At 45.7% G+C, this 21,768-nt stretch overlaps 1 protein-coding gene across 1 annotated transcript in view; it reads left to right on the top strand.

Moving 5' to 3' along the window:
* The window catches only part of fah (fumarylacetoacetate hydrolase (fumarylacetoacetase)), a 60,160-nt gene extending 38,653 nt beyond the window's left edge, over positions 1-21,507 (top strand). Inside the window, exons 10-14 of the mRNA XM_067971182.1 lie at positions 4,311-4,386; positions 6,050-6,096; positions 7,557-7,658; positions 18,027-18,144; positions 21,113-21,507. Coding sequence (XP_067827283.1) covers positions 4,311-4,386; positions 6,050-6,096; positions 7,557-7,658; positions 18,027-18,144; positions 21,113-21,189 — 420 coding nt within the window. The 3' untranslated portion in view covers positions 21,190-21,507. The remainder of the gene's footprint in view (positions 1-4,310; positions 4,387-6,049; positions 6,097-7,556; positions 7,659-18,026; positions 18,145-21,112) is intronic.
* The last annotated feature ends 261 nt before the right edge of the window (positions 21,508-21,768 follow it).

Below are 21,768 nucleotides of genomic sequence, written 5' to 3'. Positions count from 1 at the left end.
TAGCCCTGTATCAATCCCCAAACTAATCCCACTGCCCCACTCTCTCCCCATAGCACTGTATCAATCCCAAACTAATCCCACTGCCCCGCTCTCTCCCCATAGCCCTGTATCAATCCCCAAACTAATCCCACTGCCCCACTCTCTTCCCATAGCCCTGTATCAATCCCCAAACTAATCCCACTGCCCCACTCTCTCCCCATAGCACTGTATCTTCTTCTGCTTTAAATATTTATCCACTTTTCCCCTAAAAGATGCAATGGTCTCTGTCATTTAAATATTTAAAGTTCTCATTTAATTGGAGCTGGGGATCAGATTCAACAAGCTGCCTCCATAGCGCATCAGTGTCTTCCTGATCAAGATGGCTTAACATAGATTTTCCCTTATTTTGCCACCATCTGTGGTAGTTAGAACTGTGATTGTATTTTTAACTCAGCTCTGTATTCCTTCATCCCAGCTTCATCTGTTCCATCACAAGTGTCATGTTGTATTGCAGCACGCTGATTAGGGCTTGACTTTATTAACTCACTGCTGAAGGCAGAACAAATGAGAGGAGAGCACAAAGCACGTAGAATCAGACTCTGCATTCTGCACACGTATACCGTTCCTGACCAAACACACTACTAAGAGGCACACTGGGATACAGCGAGAGGTGTTCGAGGCTGGGCTCTGGGCACAGACTCTCGGTGAACCGGAACGTGAACCGGAGAATCTGGCGTGGGGCTCAGCGCTCCCGATTTTCCTATCGGTGAGCGCTGTGAATCTGGTGTTGCTGTTCAGTGTGAACTTCCAGTCGACGAGGATTCTGCCCCGACTTTACCCTATAATTCACACAATGTTAGTGATAGATCACAGGCATAAGGCCTGATTTTAACCCTGTCTGTCCGACGGGAATGGGATGGGCGGGGCGGTTAAAATGGTGGTAGAATACTTACTGCTGCTTTCCCAACGTGCTGCCGCCCGCCGCCATTTTAACCGCACGCTTTCCGGAGACGGTCGAGGTGCCTGTCACAGGTGGGTGGGTGGGTGGGGCCTCCTGAATCTATTTAAACCGGGTTCCTTTAACGCAAGTAGGATCCTGACGCCATTTTAACGTGAAATCCCCACCCAATGCCCAACCCGCCAGTAAAGCCTCTCAGGATTGGTCTCTTCCAGCCACTGAAGCAGTATTTAAATCACCTGCAGGTAATTGGACCAGGCGATCTTTGTACTATTTGGATTGCCAGGAGAGTTTCCAGCTTCCAGATCGCTTCTTTCTCACCTTTTCTGCCTTATCGCCCGCATTAAGCTTCACTTTCTTCTCACGGGTCCTATTATTGCCAGTTTCATTTGAATGGAGGAACAGCGGGAGGAAGAGAAGCAGTAGTTGGACCTATCCGAAGACTGCGGATGAGGGGAGGCTGCTCGTAGGAGGCCATGCCCAGCACACAGGGTCTACAGACCGAGTGTCACTCTCTTGGATTTATCTGTAGAGCAGTGCATCAGGAGGCTGCGTTTCTCCAGACAGGCTGTCTCAGGCCTCTGCAGCCTCCTGTAACAGGACCTCCTGATTGCTGGACCGGGGGGCTACGCTCTGCCAGTGACCCTCAAAGTTACCACAGCTCTTAACTTCCTCGCCACTGTCTCATTCCAGTCTGCTCCGGGGGACATCTCCTGTATTTCCCAGTCTGCATTAAGCAGGTCACCGACGCCCTGCTCCCCAGGGCTAACCAGTTCATCACCAGCCCCATTGACCTCAACAATCAACAGGAGAGAGCTCGGGGATCTGCAGCAGGGACTGGCTTCCCTCATGTCCAGGGTATCATTGACTGCATACGTTGTTATCAGGACACCAGACAGCCGCACTCATCAATAGAAAAGACTACCACCCCATTGACGTCCAGCTAGTGTCCGATCACAGAAACAGGACCATGCAAGTTTCTGCAAAGTACCCAGGCAGCTGTTGTGATGCATTCATCCTGTCCCAGTCTCCCATCCTCCCAATACTCAACCCTCCGTGGCAGGATGGATCCTGGGGGACAAGGGAAACCCCCTACAGACCTGGGTCATGACTCCCCTACGCAGCCTCACCACGCCCGAGCAATACAACAACACTAACTTGCATTTACATAGCATCTTTAACGTAGTAAAATGTCCTAAGGCACTCACAAGAGCATTATACCGAGTCACATAAGGAGATATTAGGACAGGCTTGGTCAAAGAGGTAGGTTTTAAGAGAGGTCTTAAAGGAGGAGAGATGTGGAGAGACGAGGGGGCTTAGGGAGGGAATTCCAGAGCTTAGGGCCCAGGCAGCTGAAGGCACTGCCCCCAATGGTGTAATAAAACACAGGTACAATAAATGCCAAGGGACCACCAGGATTATTATTGGCACCCCATCCTCCACTCTAAACATTCACTCCCTTCACCACCGGCGCACAGTGGCTGCAGTGTGTACCATCCACAGGATGCACTGCAGCAACTCGCCAAGGCTTCTTTGACAGCACCTCCCAAACCCACGACCTCTACCACCTAGAAGGACAAGGGCAGCAGGTACATGGGAACAACACCACCTGCACGTTCCCCTCCAAGTCACGCACCATCCCGACTTGGAAATATATTGCCGTTCCTTCATCATCGCTGGGTCAAAATCCTGGAACTCCCTTCCTAATAACACTGTGGGAGAACCTTCACCACACGGACTGCAGCGGTTCAAGAAGGCGGCTCACCACCACCTTCTCAAGGGCAATTAGGGATGGGCAATAAATGCCGGCCTCGCCAGCGACGCCCACATCCCATGAACGAATGAAAAAAAAACACAGTGAGATGCTAAGGCAGAGGTTCAGGTATCTCAACAGGTCTGGGCCCTGCATTTGGAGGTGGCACAATAACAGCAGCAGTGCAGCAGATGAGGGAGATGATGGAAGAGCAAGGGGATGATGAGGAAGCACGTTGGGACCTTTGAGGTGCTAATGGCTGGTGATTTCTGGGAGCCGGTGAGGGCCCGGCTGTAGATTGCAGCTCCTCGGTTGTTGCCGGGACAGTCTGGCTCAGTCGGCTTGGTGTCATAGTTGGCGGTATTGGTTGGGGGGGGGAGGGGGGGTGGTGGGGGGCGAGGGAGCAGATGTGCTGACATCCTAAGAGAAGGCGACACGTACTGCTCCCATTGCGTCATTGACACTCCCGTGGGGCTGGGGCTCAGCACTTCCAGCAATGAGCAGACTGCAGCAGATGAGCGACTCCCATGAAGCCCCTATCCATCGATCCACCAACCTGTCCAAGGTGGGTGTCTGTCTCTTCAAAGCAGGTTTGAGTCCAGAGTCCTCATGGCAGCCGCCTGAGCTTCCATCAAAGCTGCAAATCATATTAACATGGACTCCAGCTGTGAGGGCTCGGCTACAGGGTGGACTGCCACACAGCCACCTCTGTCCAGGCTTCTGAATAATGGCCTTGGGGATACTCCTGTTGGGAAATGGTACCTCCCTCCTTTCCCTGACCTCCTCCAGAAAGACGCGTCAGAAAAGCTGGGGACAGCTTTACGACTCGTTAGTCCCACAAGAAATGTGTGCGCAGTCAGGAAAGCCATTCTGTCTTCAGGAAGTGCGACCTTGCTTTAAGAGGTGCATCCCCTATTTAAATAGTCCTCGGGAATGATGCTGGAAATTGTGGGCTTAAAGTGGGCGTGATTCCCGGTATGATCGGCAGGGCAGCCCGTTAATCTTATTGAAACGAGGCCCGGGAGTTAACATTTCCCAGGCCTCACTCTCGCCACATCCTGGGATTTCCCGCTTGGCCCACTCCTCTTGCCCGCCCGATTCATGGCCCGAGTTAAAATCGGGGCTATAGGTACTGTGACGTGAATTTTAATCGAAGGCTAACTGATGACGATCAGGGACAGACGGAGACCTCAACTGTCCAACGTTCCGTGTGTTTCATTATATTTCAATCTGCTTAAGACATTTTAATTGTTTTCTCAAAGTCGAACTGAATTTCATTTTAATGTCACTTATCTAAAACAGACGCTGGCCTGTTTTCTATATTAAAATATTTTTAAATTCAGGCTCTGTTAAGGGGTTGTGCTGAAATGAGGGAGGCACAGGAAGGGGGAGGAAACAGCCTCTCGGCTGGGTTGGGTTGTTTTTATTTCAGAGTAGAAAAGTCTGCTGGCTTAGTTTCCTAATTTCAGAAATTGAAGTTGTGTATAATGTGTCTGGTCGGTTTGTGGTGAATATCAATGATTCTAGAAGAGTGAACATTGAGCTTTAAGCATTTGATGCCGCCTGGATTGCAGGAATGCCTTTGGTTAACCTTCGTTCTGTGATCTTTCGGTTGTGTAGGATCCCAAGCCCTTGCCGTACCTGTGCAGCGATGATCCGTACACCTTTGACATCAACCTCTTTGTTTCCATTAAAGGTGAGTTACAAACGGCAACTTTCAGCGTGTGTGTGTGACACTTCTTTAATTCAAGAGCAAAAATTTACAAAGGTATTTTTTTAAAGATGGTTGACTCCCATTTTCCTTCTGTAATTACACCCCATTTCTCAGGGGCTATTTGGGGATCAGTGCAGAAGGAAAACCTACCCTAGCTTTTCACACAAGGGGGCTGATTTTATGAATGAGAGTTACTGGCGGGAAATTACAAGTGCACTGCCCATGGTTTTCTGGTACACACCAGTCCACAGATCCCTGAAGGTAGCAGGACAGGTAGATAAGATGGTTAAGGCGGCATATGGAATACTTCCCTTTATTAGCCGAGGCATAGAATGTAAGAGCAGGGAGGTTATGCTAGAACTGTATAAAACACTAGTTAGGCCACAGCTTGAGTACTGCATACAGTTCTGGTCACCACATTGCAGGAAAGATGTGATTGCACTAGAGAGGGTACAGAGGAGATTTACGAGGATGTTGCCAGGACTGGAGAATTTTAGCTATGAGAATAGATTGGATAGGCTGGGGTTGTTTTCTTTGGAACAAAGGAGGCTGAGGGGAGATTTAATTGAGGAGTATAAAATCATGAGGGGCCTAGATAGAGTGGATAGGGAGGACCTATTTCCCTTAGCAAGGGGCTCAGTGACCAGGGGGCATAGATTTAAAGTAATTGGTAGAAGGATTAGACAGGAACTGAGGAAAATTTTTTTCACCCAGAGGGTGGTGGGGGTCTGGAACTCACTGCCTGAAAGGGTGGGAGAGGCAGAAACCCTCAACTCATTTAAAAAGTACTTGGATGTGCACCTGAAGTTCCATAACCTACAGGGCTGGAAAGTGGGATTAAGCTGGATCGCACTTTTTCGGCCGGCACGGACACGATGGGCTGAATGGCCTCCTTCTGTGCTGTAACTTTCTATGATTCTATGAAGTGGGGCTTTCCACTATTTGTAAAATCAGCCCTTAGATCCTGCCGAAACTTTGCTGGGATTGTAGCAAAGTCTCAGGATTATCACTGGAATAATTGAGGGAGATGTTGGAATAAATGTTTTCATACACAGAGGGTTCTATGAACGTGGAATGTTTTACCACAGGAATTATAACATCATTTAAAGGGGTATCGGATAAATATTTGAAAAGAAGGAATATAAGGGGATACGGGGAAGGGCAGGGAAATGGGTTTAAGGTAGACAGTTCCAGTTAAAGAGCTATCCCAGGCATGGGCTCGATGGGCTGAATGGCCTCCTTCTGTGCTGCAATTTCTATGATTCTTGAGAAGCCATTTATATTTTAGCATTCACACACCAGCAAATAGACTTTTGTTTCATTGGATGTTCTTGCTGAGATGGGAAGGGGAGGTCCAGGTAAAACCTGGACTCCATGTTCAGTGCCTCTGGGAATCAGCACTAAACATTTTAATGGAACAATCTATCTCTCTTCTAATAATACTGAGACTGATGATTGTTTAGGAGGGTATATTTCATGGACTGGCAGTCAATACAGTAGGGTTTTGGGTCCAGCCCATTGGCGTAATAGATTCTGTTTAAAAATTAGATAAAAATAAATGTGAACAAGATTCATTGTATCTTTTATTGCCATTTCACGACTGTTTAAAATGTTGATCTCTGACATCCCATGTGTTTGATGGCAGGTGAAGCGATGACTGAAAAGGCAACAATCTGTCGGTCCAACTTCAAGGTGAGATCGGTGCCCTATCATTTTCCTTTTCTAATATCTGTTAGAATCATTAAATCTTACAACACAGAAGGAGGCCATTCAGCCCATCGTGCCTGTGCCACATCTTTGAAAGAGCTGTCCAATTAGTCCCACTCCCCATCTCTTTCCTCATGGCCCTGCACATGTTTCCTTTTCAAATATTTATCCAATTCCCTTTTGAAAGTTATTATTGAATCTGCTTCCATTTCCACCCTATCAGGCAGTACATTCCAGATCATAACAACTCGCTGCGTAAAAATAATCTCCTCAACCCACTGTCTGGTTCTTTTCCCAATTATCTTAAACTTATGTCCTCTGCTTATCGACCTCCTGCCAGTGGAAATCAAATTCCCTCATAATTTTGAACACCTCTATTAAATTTTCCCATAACCTTCTCTGCTCTAGGAGAACAACAACAACTTGCATTTATAAAGCACCTTTAACATAGTAAAACATCCCCAAGGCGTTACCAAACAAAATTTCACCGAGCCACATAAGATATTAGGACAGGTGACCAAAAACTTGGTCAAAGAGGCAGTTTTCAAGGAGCTTCTTAAAGGAGGAGAGAGAGGTAGAGAGGTTTAGGGAGGGAATTCCAGAGCTTAGGGCCGAGGCAGCTGAGGGCACGGCCACCAATGGTGGAGCGAATAAAATCGGGGATGCACAAGAGACCAGAATTAATGGAGTGCAGAGATCTTGGAGGGTTGTAGGGCTGGAGGAGGTTACAGAGATAGGGAGGGGCGAGGCCATTGAGGGATTTGAAAGCAAGGATGAGAATTTTAAAATTGAGGCATTGTTGGACCGGGAGCCAATGTAGGTCAACGAGCACAGGGGCGATGGGTGAACGGGACTTGGTGTGAGATAGGATACGGGCAGTATCAGCGACTCAGCGTGCTCGATTCGCAGCCACGTGATTTTCTGTTCTATCATCCAATGGAAAGTCACCAGGCCGTGTATCAGGTGCATTGCTCTCTGCCCCTGAAGTCCTTATCTGTGCTCCTGTTACTTGAAGCACTGCACTGAGAGTGCTGACCCAAAACCATTCCATACTCTGAACCCTCAGAGCTCATGGCCCGATATTGCACAGGGGGTTTCCCAGTGTTCCATGGTAATTCCAACAATTTGTTGATGAATGTATTCTTCAACAAACAAACCCTCATTCCAGAGCTTAGGGCCGAGGCAGCTGAGGGCACGGCCGCCAATGGTGGAGCGAAGAAAATCGGGGATGCACAAGAGACCAGAATTAATGGAGTGCAGAGATCTTGGAGGGTTGTAGGGCTGGAGGAGGTTACAGAGATAGGGAGAGGCGAGGCCATTGAGGGATTTGAAAACAAGGATGAGAATTTTAAAATTGAGGCGTTGAGGGGCCGATTGGCCTACTCCTGCTCCTATTTCTTATGTTCTTATGTTCTCATTCACTGTGCTTTTTCTTCCCTCTTCAGCACATGTACTGGACCGTGAAGCAACAGCTGGCTCATCACACTGTTAACGGGTGCAATGTAAGACCTGGAGACTTGCTGGCCTCTGGAACTATCAGTGGCCCTGTGAGTATCAGCTGGATTTTGCCTTTTCATTACCTGATGGAAGTGAAATATACAGAAAATAGGATCTTTGTGGACCAAACTTGGCACCTTTTGAATAATAATTATATAACTTTTTTTATGATTATATTTATTTCTATGTATTTAAAATTGAGTTTACATTTAAATATGTCTGTTTAATACATAACTATTATATTTTTTAAATGGCACGTGATCACTAACAGTATTGTCCTGTATGTGGCACTGTTAGACTAAAATTATGTGACTCATTAACTTCACGACCTAATGTTATGTTGGAGAACTGTGTGCACAGTTCTAGTCTCCATATTATAAAAAGGATGTAGAGGCATTAGAGAAGGTACAAAAAAGATTCACAAGGATGACACCAGAACTGAGAGGATTTCGTTATCAGGAAAGGCTGAACAGGCTGCGGCTCTTTTCTCTAGAAGATAGATGCCTTTAAGATAACAAAAGCATTTGATAGGGTGGACGTAAAGTGACTATCTTATATTTATGATCTCTAGTTTTGGACGCCCCCACAAGTGGGGGCGTCCAAAACTAGAGATCATAAATATAAGATAGTCACTAATAAATCCAATAGGGAATTCAGGAGAAACGTCTTTACCCAAAGAGTGGTTAGAAGTTGGAAGGCACTACCACATGGAGTAGTTGAGTCAAATAGCATAGATGAATTTAAGGGGAAGCTAGATAAACACATGAGGGAGAAAGGAATAGAAGGGTATTCTGATAGGGGTAGATGACGAGGGTATGAGGAGGCTCATCTGGAGCATAAATGCTGGCAAAAACCATTTGGGCCGAATGGCCTGTTTCTGTGCTGTAGACTCGATGTAACTCGTTCGTTATGTGCCTGTCAATCAACTTACCTTAAGCCCCTTCTGTGAAACCTTAGTGCAGTTTCTAATTTTGGCCACTGGGTGGTGCTGCAGCAACCCTTTCCCTAGAACGTGGCGGACATGTTGGTACAGATGTGTAAATATAACATCTGGACAAGAAAAGACCATCTGGTCCATCAAGCCTGTCCCACTGTCATGATGCCTGAACCATCATGATTAGACCTGCCTTACCCATCAGCACCCATGTCATCTCCTGGGAGAGACAACAATCCTGATAAAAACCCAAGATAAATTAGGGGGAAAGAATCTAGAAAATTCCTCTCTAACCTCCTTAGGCAATTAAAACAAGTCCAGGAGATCACGTTGACCATAGTTATATTATCTGTTTTTTCACCTACCTTTCATCAGAAGTGATCTCCACCCCAGCCAGGAACTGGTCCAGTTCTCTTTTGAAGGTTTGCAGAGAGTCAGCGCATGAGCTGGCAACTTATTCCATGGGCCTACTCTCCTCTGGGGGTAAAAAGAGCCTCCTAACATCTAAACGAGCCCTACCCTTTTATATACACAATGACTCCTGGTCTTCCCCAATCTATCAAATTGAAATATTATAGGAACAAAATCTAGTGCTTTAACTATTTTATAAACCTCTATCAAATCAGTGTCAGTGGGGGAACATTTAGAGAATAGTGATCATAGTATCATAAGGTTTAAATTAGCTATGGAAAAGGACACAGAGCAATCTAGAGTAAAAATACTTAATTGGAGGAGAGCCAATTTCAATGGGATGAGAACAGATCTGGCCCGGGTAAATTGGAATCAAAGATTGTCAGGCAAAACTGTAATCGAACAGTGGGCGGCCTTTAAAGAAGTGATGGTTCGGGTACAGCCTAGGTACATTCCCACGAGGGGGAAAGGTAGGGCAACTAAAGCCAGAGCCCCTGGATGACGAAAGAGATAGTGAATAAGATGAAGTAGAAAAAGGGAAGTATGACCAATGTCAGGTTGATAATACAAGTGAGAACCAGGCTGAATATCGAAAGTACAGAGGGGAAGTGAAAAAAGAAATAAGAGGGCCAGAGAGAGAGTATGAGAATAGACTGGCAGCCAACATAAAGGGGAATCCAAAAGTCTTCTATAGGCATATAAATAGTAAAGGGGTAGTAAGAGGAGGGGTGGTGCCGATTAGGGACCAAAAAGGGGATCTACCCATGGAGGCAGAGGGCATGGTTGAGGTACTAAATGAGTACTTTGCATCTGTCTGTACCAAGGAAGAAGAAACGGCCAAAGCCACAGTAACAGAGGAGGTAGTTGAGATACTGGATGGGCTAAAAATTGATAAAGAGGAGGTACTAGAAAGGCTGGCTGTACTTAAAACAGATAAATCACCAGGTCCGGATGGGATGCATCCTAGGTTGCTTACGAACATACGAATTAAGAGGCCATTCGACCCCTCGAGCCTGCTCTGCCATTTGATAAGGTCATGGCTGATCCGATTGTGACCTCAACCCTACTTTCCCGTCTACCTTTGACTCCCTTGTTAATCAGGAATCTATCTAACTCAGCCTTAAAAATATTCAATGACCCTGCCTCCACTGCTCTCTGGGGAAGGGAGTTCCACAGACTCACGACCCTCTGAGTGAAAAAAATTCTCCTCATCTCTGTCTGAAATGGGAGACCCCTTATTTTTAAACTGTGGCCCCTAGTTCTAGTCTCTCCCACAAGGGGAAACATCCCTCAGCATCTACCCCTTCTAGTCCTCTCAGGATCTTATATGTTTCATTAAGATCACCTCTCATTCTTCTAAACTCCATTGTATACAGGCCCAACTTGTCCAACCTCTCCTCATAACATAATCCCCTCATCCCAGGAATCAGTCGAGTGAACCTTCCCTGAACCGCCTCCAAAGCAATTATGTCCTTTCTTAAATAAGGAGACCAAAACTGCACACAGTATTCTAGGTGTGGTCTCACCAATGCCCTGTACAACTGTAGCAAAACATCTCTACTTTTATATTCCATTCCCCTTGCAATAAATGACAACATTCCATTTGCCTTCCTAATCACTTGCTGTACCTGCATACTAACTTTTTGTGATTCATGTACTAGCACACCCAGATCCCTCTGTACCTCAGAGTTCTGCAATCTCTCTCCATTTAAATAATCTACTGTTTTTCTATTCCTCCTGCCAAAGTGGACAAGATCACATTTTCCCACATTATACTCCATCTGCCAAATTTTTGCCCACTCACTTAACCTATCTATATCCCTTTACAGACTCCTTATGTTCTCTTCACAACTTACTTTCCTACCTACCTTTGTGTCATCAGCAAATTTAGCAACCATACATTCAGTCCCTTCATCCAAGTCATTGATATAAATTGTAAATAGTTGAGGCCCAAGCACTGATCCCTGTGGCACTCCACTAATTACATCTTGCCAACCTGAAAATGACCCATTAATTCCTACTCTGTTTCCCATTGGCTAACCAATCCTTTATCCATGCTAATATGTTACCCCCTACACCATGAGCTCTTATTTTGTGTAGTAGCCTTTGATGTGGCACCTTGTCAAAAGCCTTCTGGAAATCCAAGTCCACCACATCCACAGGATCCCCTTTATCCACATTGCTTGTTACTTCCTCAAAGAACTCTAACAAATTAGTCAAACACGATTTCCTTTTCACAAAGCCGTGTTGACTCTGCCTGATTGCATTGAGATTTTCTAAGTGCCCTGCTATAACCTCCTTAATAATAGATTCTAGCATTTTCCCTATGACAGATGTTAAGCTAACTGGCCTGTAGTTTCCTGCTTTCTGTCTCCCTCCTTTTCTTGAATAGAGGAGCTACATTCGTTATTTTCCAATCTGATGGGACCCTTCCAGAATCTAGGGAATTTTGGAAACTTAATACCAATGCATCTACTATCTCTGCAGCCACTTCTTTTAAGACCCTAGGATGAAGTCCGTCAGGACCTGGGGACTTGTCAGCTTTTAGTTCCAATAATTTTTTCAGAACCCTTTCCATGGTGCTGAGGGAAGTAAGGGTGGAAATTGCAGCAATCCTCCTTAGACACAGGAGTGGTGCCAGAGGACTGGAGAATTGCAAATATTACACCCTTGTTCAAAAAAGGGTTTAAGGATAAACCCAGCAACTACAGGCCAGTCAGTTTAACCTCGGTGGTGGGGAAGCTTTTAGAAACAATAATCCTGGACAAAATTAATAGTCACTTGGACAAATGTGGATTAATAAAGGAAAGCCAGTATGGATTTGTTAAAGGCAAGTCGTGTTTGACTAACTTGATTGAGTTTTTTGATGAGGTAACAGAGAGGGTTGATGAGGTCAATGTAGTTGATGTGGTCTATATGGACTTCCAAAAGGCGTTTGATAAAGTGCCACATTATAGGCTTGTCAATAAAATTGAAGCCCACAGAATAAAAGGGGCAGTGGCAGCATGGATAAAAAGTGACAGGAAACAGAGAGTAGTGGTGAACAGCTGTTTTTCGGACTGGAGGAAGGTATATAGTGGTGTTTCCCAGGGGTGGGACACTGCTTTCCTTGATATATATTAATGACTTGGACTTGGGTGTACAGGGCACAATTTCAAAATTTGCAGATGACACAAAACTCGGAAGTGTAGTGAACAGTGAGGAGGATAGTGATAGACTTCAAGAGGTCACAGACAGGCTGGTGGAATGGGCGGGCTCTTGGCAGATTAAATTTAACGCAGAGAAGTGTGAGGTGATACATTTTGGTAGGAAGAACGAGGGGAGGCAATATAAACTAAAGGGTGCAACTCCACAGGGGGTGCAGAAACAGAGAGACCTGGGAGTATATGCATACAGGTCATTGAAGGTGGGAGGACAGGTTGAGAAAGAATACGGGATCCGGGGCTTTATAAATGGAGGCTTACAGTACAAAAATGAGGATGTTATTTTGAACCTTTATAAAACACTGGTTCGGCCATAACTGAAGTATTGTGTCCAATTCTGGGCACTGCAGTCCAGGAAGGATGTGAAGGCCTTAGAGAGGGTGCAGAAAAACGTTACTGGAATGGTTCCAGGGATGAGGGACCACAGTTATGTGGATAGACTGGAGAAGTTGGGATTGTTCTCCTTAGAGCAGATTTGAGAGGAGATTTGATAGAGGTATTCAAAATCATGAAGTGTTCAGACAGAGTGAATAACTGTTCCCACTCGTGGAAGGGTCGCGAACCGGAGGACACAGGTTTAAGGTGATTGGCAAAAGAACCAAAGGCGACATGAGCAAAATCTTTTTTACGCAGCGAGTGGTTATAATCTGGAATGCACTGCCCGAGGGGGTGGTGAAAGCAGGGTCAACTGTGGCCTTCAAAAAGGAATTGGTTAGGTACCTGAAGGAGAAAAATTTGCAGAGCTATGGGGAAAGAGCAGGGGATTGGGACTAGCTGGATTGCTCTTGCAAAGAACCAGCGCAGGCTCGATGGGCCGAGTGGCCTCCTTCTGTGCCTTAACCATTCTATGATTCTATGAAATCGCCCCGGAGTCTACACATCTCAAATAGACCCAGTTTTCTAAACCTATCTGACTAATTAAGATTTATTGGGGCAGAAATTGGTCCTTGTTGCACCCATTTTCCAGCAGAAAACTGGGCCATAAAGGACCAATGTTGGTTGCAGTGTCCAATGCCGGATCCGCGCCTGTGGTACGTCTGCTGCCATATTGATGAAGGCGGCATTCCAGGTGTTTGAGGACCCCTGCCGGAAATTCATCTACCTGAGGCCCCAACAAAAATATAAGTATTTACTTCTATACTTACCTTCATGTGGAGTTGGGAGGAGCAGGAGTGCTCCCCCCCCGGCTCCAGAGCATTACTGCAGGCCGCTGTTGGCCCACAATAACTCCCCTCATGTTCTTCCCCCGCAGGACTTAGTAGGGCATCGCAGGTGGCCCAAATTGGAGACTGCCACACCAGTGAGCTGCCTTGGGAGGCGCGACATGCACTGGCAGCTCACCGCGACTATTACACTGAGGGCCAAAGACCAATTTCTCACAATCCTAGTGCCTTTGTCTTTTGCTTCAGGGATCGTTCAATGCACCTGCTTGGTGCCCGAAAACTGGCCTAAACCAACTTCGAGGCCTGTGTATCACTATATACATTTTGTGAAGCCAAAATAGATTTTCATTCTTATTGAAGAGGTCAATTGATACGTTAAGGTTTTGGGCATGGCTGTATTTGCACTGCAACCAATTTGGATTTGGGGGTTGGGACAGTTTATTCTTGATCTTCTTCTGGTCATGGTCCTTCTGGTCTCCCAGATAGCAGTCAGAGTTCTGACTGTGTCAAGGTGACCAGAAGATGTGTAGGAGAGTGTGTATCTGGCTGCAGCCCCTACAACAGTGATGCAGTATAGAGGGCGGAACCTGCGGAGCTGGAGATATGCAGTGTATGATCTTGAGTTGTCCCACTGCACATTTTGCCGCAAGTGATGCTGAATGTGCATCTTTTTACCTCTCATCGTACCTCTTCCAATAACCAACGACCTTGGACATGTTAAAATTAGATAGCCACGTGGTGAAGGACAGAATACTAGAGCCTGGTCTTTAGCTGCTTCCAAACTTTATTCACAGAGATTCCCCTTACACACACACACACCACACCCTAGCTAACCTCTCCTTTAAAAAGATGCAGGAGAGTCCCCAATTGATACCCACCATCTGGATACAATTAACACTAATTTATATAAATCAAACAATTAACAGGACATTCCCAGCTCTTCTTCAGATTTTCTTTATTTTTTTATTATTGTTGAGGTGAATGTGATGCAAAGGTGGGAATCTGTGGTCTGCGGGAATCTGTGGTCTGCGGGAATCTGTGGTCTGTGGGAATCTGCGGGAATCTGTGGTCTGTGGGAATCTGTGGTCTGCGGGAATCTGTGGTCTGCGGGAATCTGTGGTCTGCGGGAATCTGTGGTCTGCGGGAATCTGTGGTCTGCGGGAATCTGTTGGGGATTGGAGGAAAAACTCCAGGGGTGGGATTGGCTGTTGGCTGCTGAGGTAGTGCCTCAACTAGAGGTAGAGACACTGGTTGTGTTGAGAAGTGAAATTTGTCGGCCAACAGAGCATGATCTAGGCCTTGTGAAGGAGCCAGCCTGGTCTAATGACCCCATTCTCGTGCCAGGCTCTGAGTCCTCCTGGGAGCTTCGCATTGCACCAGATTCAGCCACAATTATATTAATGCATGAAGAAGGCATATCCGCTTCATACTGACTCTAAGATTTAGGCCAAGATCCTGGCCTCTGGATAGAGTTACTCCCCTGGTGGTCCGTGCAGGTTAAGCAGGCCTGCATGGTGAGGGGTGACATCAGGCCACTGTTTAATCTGGTGTAGCACTGAAACCCACCAACTCATCGGCTCTGCTACTCTCTATAGGTGAAGATATGGCACTCGACTAGGTGTAGTGCAAATTCTACCTTACCTCAAGAGAATGGGCTTTGGTGACACACTTAAGCGATGGATTAAGATCACAGACTACAATCACTGTACACACAAATGGCCTCCACTGCCTCACAGTCTCCTTCTATTAGAGAACCAAGCAGGGAGACGTCTTATCTCCCCTCCTCTTCACCTTGCCCATAGAGCCCTGGTGACCTCCATCAGGCATTCACAGAGTACAAGATGGAAAGACTCTACATAACGAGCTTCTTTCAAACCTCAGAGAATTTGGGAGATTCTCTGGATTCGAGCTCAACTATTCCAAACAGAGGGCATGATGCTCACACCTGCCATCCTCACACATCCAGGAGTCCTACCCCTTTGAACAAAAACATTTTAGATATCTGGATGTGCATGCCAGACTGAGGCTCACCACCCTGTACAAAAGGAATTCTCCTCCATCCAACCAGCATTTGCACTAAGCTAACTAGTTGGAGCAATCTATCCATATCACTCCTGGGTTAGGAAAATCCTTCTCGTCTCCTCTATCTATTCCACGTGCTACTTGTCATGCCCCCAACCCAACTACTCACTGTCCGGGACAATCACATCTTGAGGTTCTTCCTACTGCCCTGAAAGCTTACCCATCAGAGACCTTCAGAAAGGACCAACAGGGATCCAGAAACACCTCATTGTCATTCCAACCCTTGGAGGAAGATCTATCCCCCTCATGAAAGTCCCTCTGGGTCAATCAGTGATCTCCCCAGCCTGCTGCAATGAGGATCAAAGAAAGATTCACTAAGGTGAATTCAGAGTTTGGTATTTCTTTGTGCTTGGATGACAGAGCTGGAAAACAGAAAGAAAATGTAACTAGCACACCCAGTAAATGCTGCTCTAAAGAGGTCTACTCCCTCCCCCCATTTCCCCTCCTGCCCCAGCACCCATACAATGAGATGTAGAGTTGTGCCTCTCAATGGTAGATTGGGGGTATTTTTCTTTGACAGCACCTCCCAAACCTGTGACTTCCTCCACCTAGAAGGACAAGGACAGCAGATGCATGGGATCACCAAGTTCCCCTCCATACCGACTTGGAAATATATCTCCCTTCCTTCATCGTCGCTGGGTCAAAATCCTAACAGCAGTGGTTCAAGAAGAAGGCCCAGCACCACCTTCTCAAGGGGCAACTAAGGACGGGCAATAAATGCCGGCCTTGCCAGCGATGCCCACTGCCAAAGAATTAATATATATATCAAAGAAAGTATTTTTCTGTGCTTTGGTCTCCAGTTCACAGCAATCTATCTTGAGAATAGAAAACCCATTACTTCCTGTTGGGAGTGGTGGTATCCCATTAGCTGAGTCCTGGATGGTCATTTCATACAGTTTAACTTATCCACCATTCCCATGATTTCGCTTGTTGCAAAATTCTTTGACTCAAATGAATCCAAGCTGATTCCTTGTAGTCTCAGTAGTTTTAACAAGCTATGTCTGACTGCAGTTTCTGGTGGGATGCGATTTACCTGAAGGAGACCAGGCACGCGATCTCCGCAGGATTTCTGTAGGAAATCCACATCTTGATTATTGGAAGAGGATTGAGGAGATGTCCCACTTTCTCCCGGAGTTTGCAGCAGAGACTGACCGTAATACTGATGGAAATCAGCACATTTGCTAATCCGCCAGTTTAACAGTGACTGACACTCGTGGTGGTTTAAAACAAACACTGGGAGTTTACCTACTACCTTAAGTCCAACTATTTTCCCACTTTGCTACATGCAATGCAAACAAGGAACAGAGGAACAGGAGTAGGCCATTCAGCCCCTCGAGCCTGTTCCACCATTCAATTAGATCCTGGCTGATTTGTATCTTAACTCCATCTACCCACCTTGGTTCCATAATCCCTAACTCTTGCCTAACAAAAATCTATCAATCTTAGTTTTGAAATTTTCAATTGACCCCCAGCCTCAACAGTTTTTGGGGGAGAGAGCTCCAGATTTTCATTTCCCTTGTGTGAAGAAGTGCTTCCTGACATCCTGAACGGCCTAGCTCTAATTTTAAGGTTATGCCCCCTTGTTCTGGACTCCCCACCAGAGAAAATAGCTTCTCTCTATGTATCGGGAGCCAAAGTTGGTCAGCGAGCACAGCGGTGATTGGTGAATGGGACTTGGTGCGAGTTAGGATACAGGCAGCAGAGTTTTGGATGAGCTCAAGTTTATGGAGGGTGCAAGATGGGAGGCCGACCAGGAGAACATTGGAATGGTCGAGTCTAGAAGTAACAAAGGCATGGATGAGGGTTTCATCAGCAAATGAGCTGAGGCAGGGATGGAGACGGATGATGTTACGGAGGTGGAAGTAGGCGGTCTTGGTGATGGAGAGGATATGTGGTCGGAAGCTCATCTCAGGGTCAAATAGGACGGCAAGATTGTGAACGGACTGGTTCAGCCTCAGACAGTGGCCGGGGAGAGGGATGGAGTCGGTGGCTCGGGAACGGAGATTGTGCCAGGGACCGAGGACAATGGCTTTGGTCTTCCCAATATTTAGTTGGAGGAAATTTCTGCTCATCCAATATAGGATGGCAGACAAACAGTGTGACAAATCAGAGGCAGTGGAGGAGTCGAGAGAGGTAGAGTTGGGTGTCGTCAATGTACAAGCCTCGTCTCTGCAACCTGTCCTCATAATTTAACCCTTTTAGCCCTGTTATCATTCTGATAATTGCAAACACGTTGTACTAAGTGCTGCTGGAGATGGTGTGTCCCCCAAAACTGGGGGTTTAAGCCAATGCTTTCAGCAACAACCGCCCTGCCTAAAAGAGAATAGAGCACCAGGTCGGAACTAGGGTACAGGCTGAGGGAGCGCTGATGTGTAGTAGTTTGGTGCATTAGCAATAATAGAGAATTGACATAATTTTGCCAATGTTCCTAAAACTCCTACAGGGAGTAATCCAATTCAGTTATCGATTATGAAAGCAACTGCGTAGTCAAAGTGTGATGGGCACAGTTTTTAACATTGATATTTTCTAACCTTTGATCATATTACTGGTTTTTGGCTGAGAGTTCATTTCATGTGTAGGTTTGAAGTTTGAAAGGAGTGTGTAATATGTGATCATTCTTTACAGACCCCAGAGAGTTTTGGCTCACTGCTGGAGCTGTCATGGAAGGGAACGAAAGTCATTGACCTCGGCAATGGACAGACACGCAAATTCCTTCAAGATGGTGATGAGGTCATCTTGACTGGTGAGGCCACTTCTAACCAAATCAGATAACATGACATTGGTTCTTGTACGTTTTAACTGAGTAAGCAGTCCCTACAGGGGCAACCTCTGTGGGGCTGTGCACCCAGTGCAGGTGTGTCTCAGGTGCAGAGAGCGAGCCCATTTCCTACCAAGCTGTAAGTCAGTGTGTTACAGACTTGCTGGATTCTGTGCCTGAATTCCTGATACACCCTCCTAGTGTGTGAGTCTCTGTACAGGAACTCAAATTCATTACAATCATCTCTCATCGGTCCAAATCTTAACTCCCAGTCTCACATTCCAACCAAAATAGTGCTGGAGAAGAGACCAGAACCCAACTCCCACCCATATATGAGTCAGCAAGTTCTTCAATTAAAAATTCAAGCTTTGGAATAGGGGGAAGAAACTTGAGGATCCTGGCTAGTTTTTCCTGACATAAAACACTGGAAACACTGAGTGGGTCAGGCAGCTTCTGTGGCGAGGACGGAGGAGGTGACATTTTGGGTGTAGATCCTTCATCAGAACTTACAGTTGAACAGCATTTTAAAAAGAACAGAGTACAGGGAAGGGGAAAAAACAAGACAATTACACACACAGGAAAATAAATAGAATGAGTGCTTGAGTGGAAAACAGGAGGTGGTTAAATGGCAGTAGTAATATGTTCTTCCTGGGTCAGCCTTGACTCAGTGGAAGCACTCTCACCACTCAACCAGAAGGTGTGAGGTTCAAACCCCACTCCAGAAACTTGAGCACACTTGAGCTGACACTTTAGTGCAGCGGTTAGGGAGTGGATGAGATGTTGAACTGATGCCCCGGTGGATGTAAAAGATCCCAGGGCACTATTTGAAGAAGAGCAGGGGAGTTCATTTATCCCTCAACCAACCTCACTAAAACAGATGATCATATCATTTATAATAAAAACCGAAAATGCTGGAAATACTCAGCAAGTCAGGCAGCATCTGTGGAGAAAGAAACAGAGTTAACGTTTCAGATCGATGCCCCTTCATCAGAACCGGAAGATGTTGAAGATCAAACAGTTTTTAAAGAAATACAGAGCCAGGGAAAGGGGGGGGGGGGAGGAGAGATGGGGAGGAAAGAACAAAAGGGAGGGTCTCTGATAGGGTGGAGGGCAGGAGTGATTAAATGACGAAAGGGATGATGGTGCAAGGCAAGGAGGGTGGGAATGGGACAGGTAAAGAAACAAAAGATGGGTTTAGAGGAGCTGAAAATGGCAACAGCAGAACCATTACCAGCACTAGTTGACCGAAAAAATGGGAGCAGTGGTTATGGTCTGAAGTTATTGAAATCAATGTTGAGTCCGGAAGAATCATTTATCTCATTACTTATTGTGGGATCTTGCTGTGTGCAAATTGACTGCTGTGTTTCCCTGCGTTACAACAATGACTACACTTCAAAAATACTTAATTGTTTGTGAAGTGCTTTGGGATGTTCTGAGGTTGTGAAAATCACTAAATAAATGCAATTTCTGTCTTTCTTCCTCTTCTTTTCTCCTTCCCCTTGTCCTGTTCCTTTTTAAAGCTGTTTATCTTTATGATCTTCCAGTTGTGATCAATGGTCCATACCTGAAACGTCTTGTCCACCCTCTCCTCAGACACTGCCCGACCCGCTGAGCATTCCCAGCTTTTCCTCTTTTTGTTTCAGATTTCCAGCATTTTGCTTTTTGTTCAGCTTTGCTTACACACTTGGATGAGTAGCGGTTTTCACAAGCTACACTTACACTCAATGTTCGGGGGACTTTTTTGTCATGGGACACTTGAGCAAAGTCTAGTCATTATCTGCACTCACCATTTCCTTTGTCCTATTCCAGGTGCCTGCAACGTTCAGTTGCTAGGAACTGCCCAATGCCTTTCTGGACTCCACAAATCTGCAAACAAATACCTAGCACTTGAATTGAGCAAAAGTATTTCTTCACTATCGATTCAGATAGTGTACAAAGGCCACTATCGCCTTCTAGAAATGGTGAAAATGCTAAGTTTGTAATATTTTGCCATGATTTGAGGAAGCAGTGAATCCCATATCTCTTCAATTCTCTGGTAAAGAAAGATTGTGCATTTATATAGCGCCTTTTACAATCTCAGGACGTCCCAAGTGCTTTACAGTCAATGAAGTACTTTTTAAAAGTGTAGTCACTGTTGTAATGTAGGAAACGAGGCAGTCAATTTGAGCACAGCAAGATCCCACAAACAGCAATGTGATAATGACCAGATAATCTGTTTTTAGTGATGTTGGTTGAGGGATAAATATTGTCCAGGACACCGGGGAGAACTCCCCTTCTCTTTTTCGAAATAGTACCATGGGATCTTTTGCGTCCACCTGAGAGGGGAGATGGGACCTCGGTTTAACGTCTCATCCGAAAGACGGCACTTCGGACGGTGGAGCACTCCCTCATTGGAGTATCAGCAATTCCCAAACCAATTATAACTACGAGACAATGCTGCTCATCTGTATCTGAGTCATTTACAAGTAGCTGATTGGCTCCCTTGTGACTGTGCTCTGTTCCTATGGCTTGACGGGCTGCCAGTGTCCGTTTCTGATGCTGAGATACAGGACGAGGAAGCAGGTGAGGCACCCCCATCATGCAGAGCAGGAGCGAAGCAGCCTGTTGAAACTATGGTGCTTTCAGCATCTTTAGAGGTTCTTTTTTCCACCCGTGCTACAGATGGGTTAGCTCCACTTCTACTTACTGGAGAGTGAGGGAAGAAATGACACTAAATTTCACAGCTGGCATCAGCACTGGGTGTCCAAGGGAGAAGAGCAGAGCCAGAGAGGGTAGGCTGGGCGGGGTGGGGAACAGATAGAATGGTGAATGAAGCATGCGTCATCTGCTCAGCAAAGTCTCCTTGCGTATAAGTGGGCTTAACTGTAACTACAATCTGCAGGAGGTCTCGATTTTTAACTGCACTTAACTCATTTAAAAAACAATGTTAATTTAATTTTATTTTAATTTCTAGGTTATTGCCAGGGCAACGGCTATCGAATAGGCTTTGGCGAATGTGCTGGAAAAGTGCTCCCAGCAATTCAGATGTAATGCACCAAGCACGCTCTGAATGGGGAATGAGGAATGTGACCAAGTTTCTCTAGCAGTAACCACCCAGTGTAACTGACCTTAACTGAATGTTCCCTCGGTCCCGAGTGTCCAATTAGCAATCAGGCTGCAATAGCACAGTTCATCTCATAAATCAGCGTGGGAACTTTTATTGCCTTTTAAAACGTAACTACGCCTTAATAATTGTATTGTGGGTAAGGCACTTGCTGCTGGACTCTGAGCGAAACATTCAACAAATATTTCAGAATTAACTGCTGTGAAAACATAACATTTCAATAAAAGTTGTCATTAAAAAGTCAATGACCTGCTCATGTGCCGGCAGCTCAGGCCGGGAGCAAATAATAAAGAGAAAAGAAAGGACTTGCATTTATATGGCGCCTTTCACAACCTCGGGATGTCACAAAGCGCTTTACGGCCAATTAAGCACTTTCGAAGTGTAGTCATTGTTGTAATGTAGTGAAACACGACAGTCAATTTGCGCACAGCAAGGTCCCACAATCAGCAATGAAATAAATGACCAGATAACCTGTTTTAGTGATCATAGAGTCATAGAAAGTTATG

The sequence above is a fragment of the Heptranchias perlo genome, chromosome 34, assembly GCF_035084215.1.
Source record: "Heptranchias perlo isolate sHepPer1 chromosome 34, sHepPer1.hap1, whole genome shotgun sequence".
NCBI classification, from domain to species: Eukaryota; Metazoa; Chordata; class Chondrichthyes; order Hexanchiformes; family Hexanchidae; genus Heptranchias; species Heptranchias perlo.
Note: the sequence above shows the minus strand (reverse complement) of the source record. Positions and strands in the feature narration are given on the sequence as shown.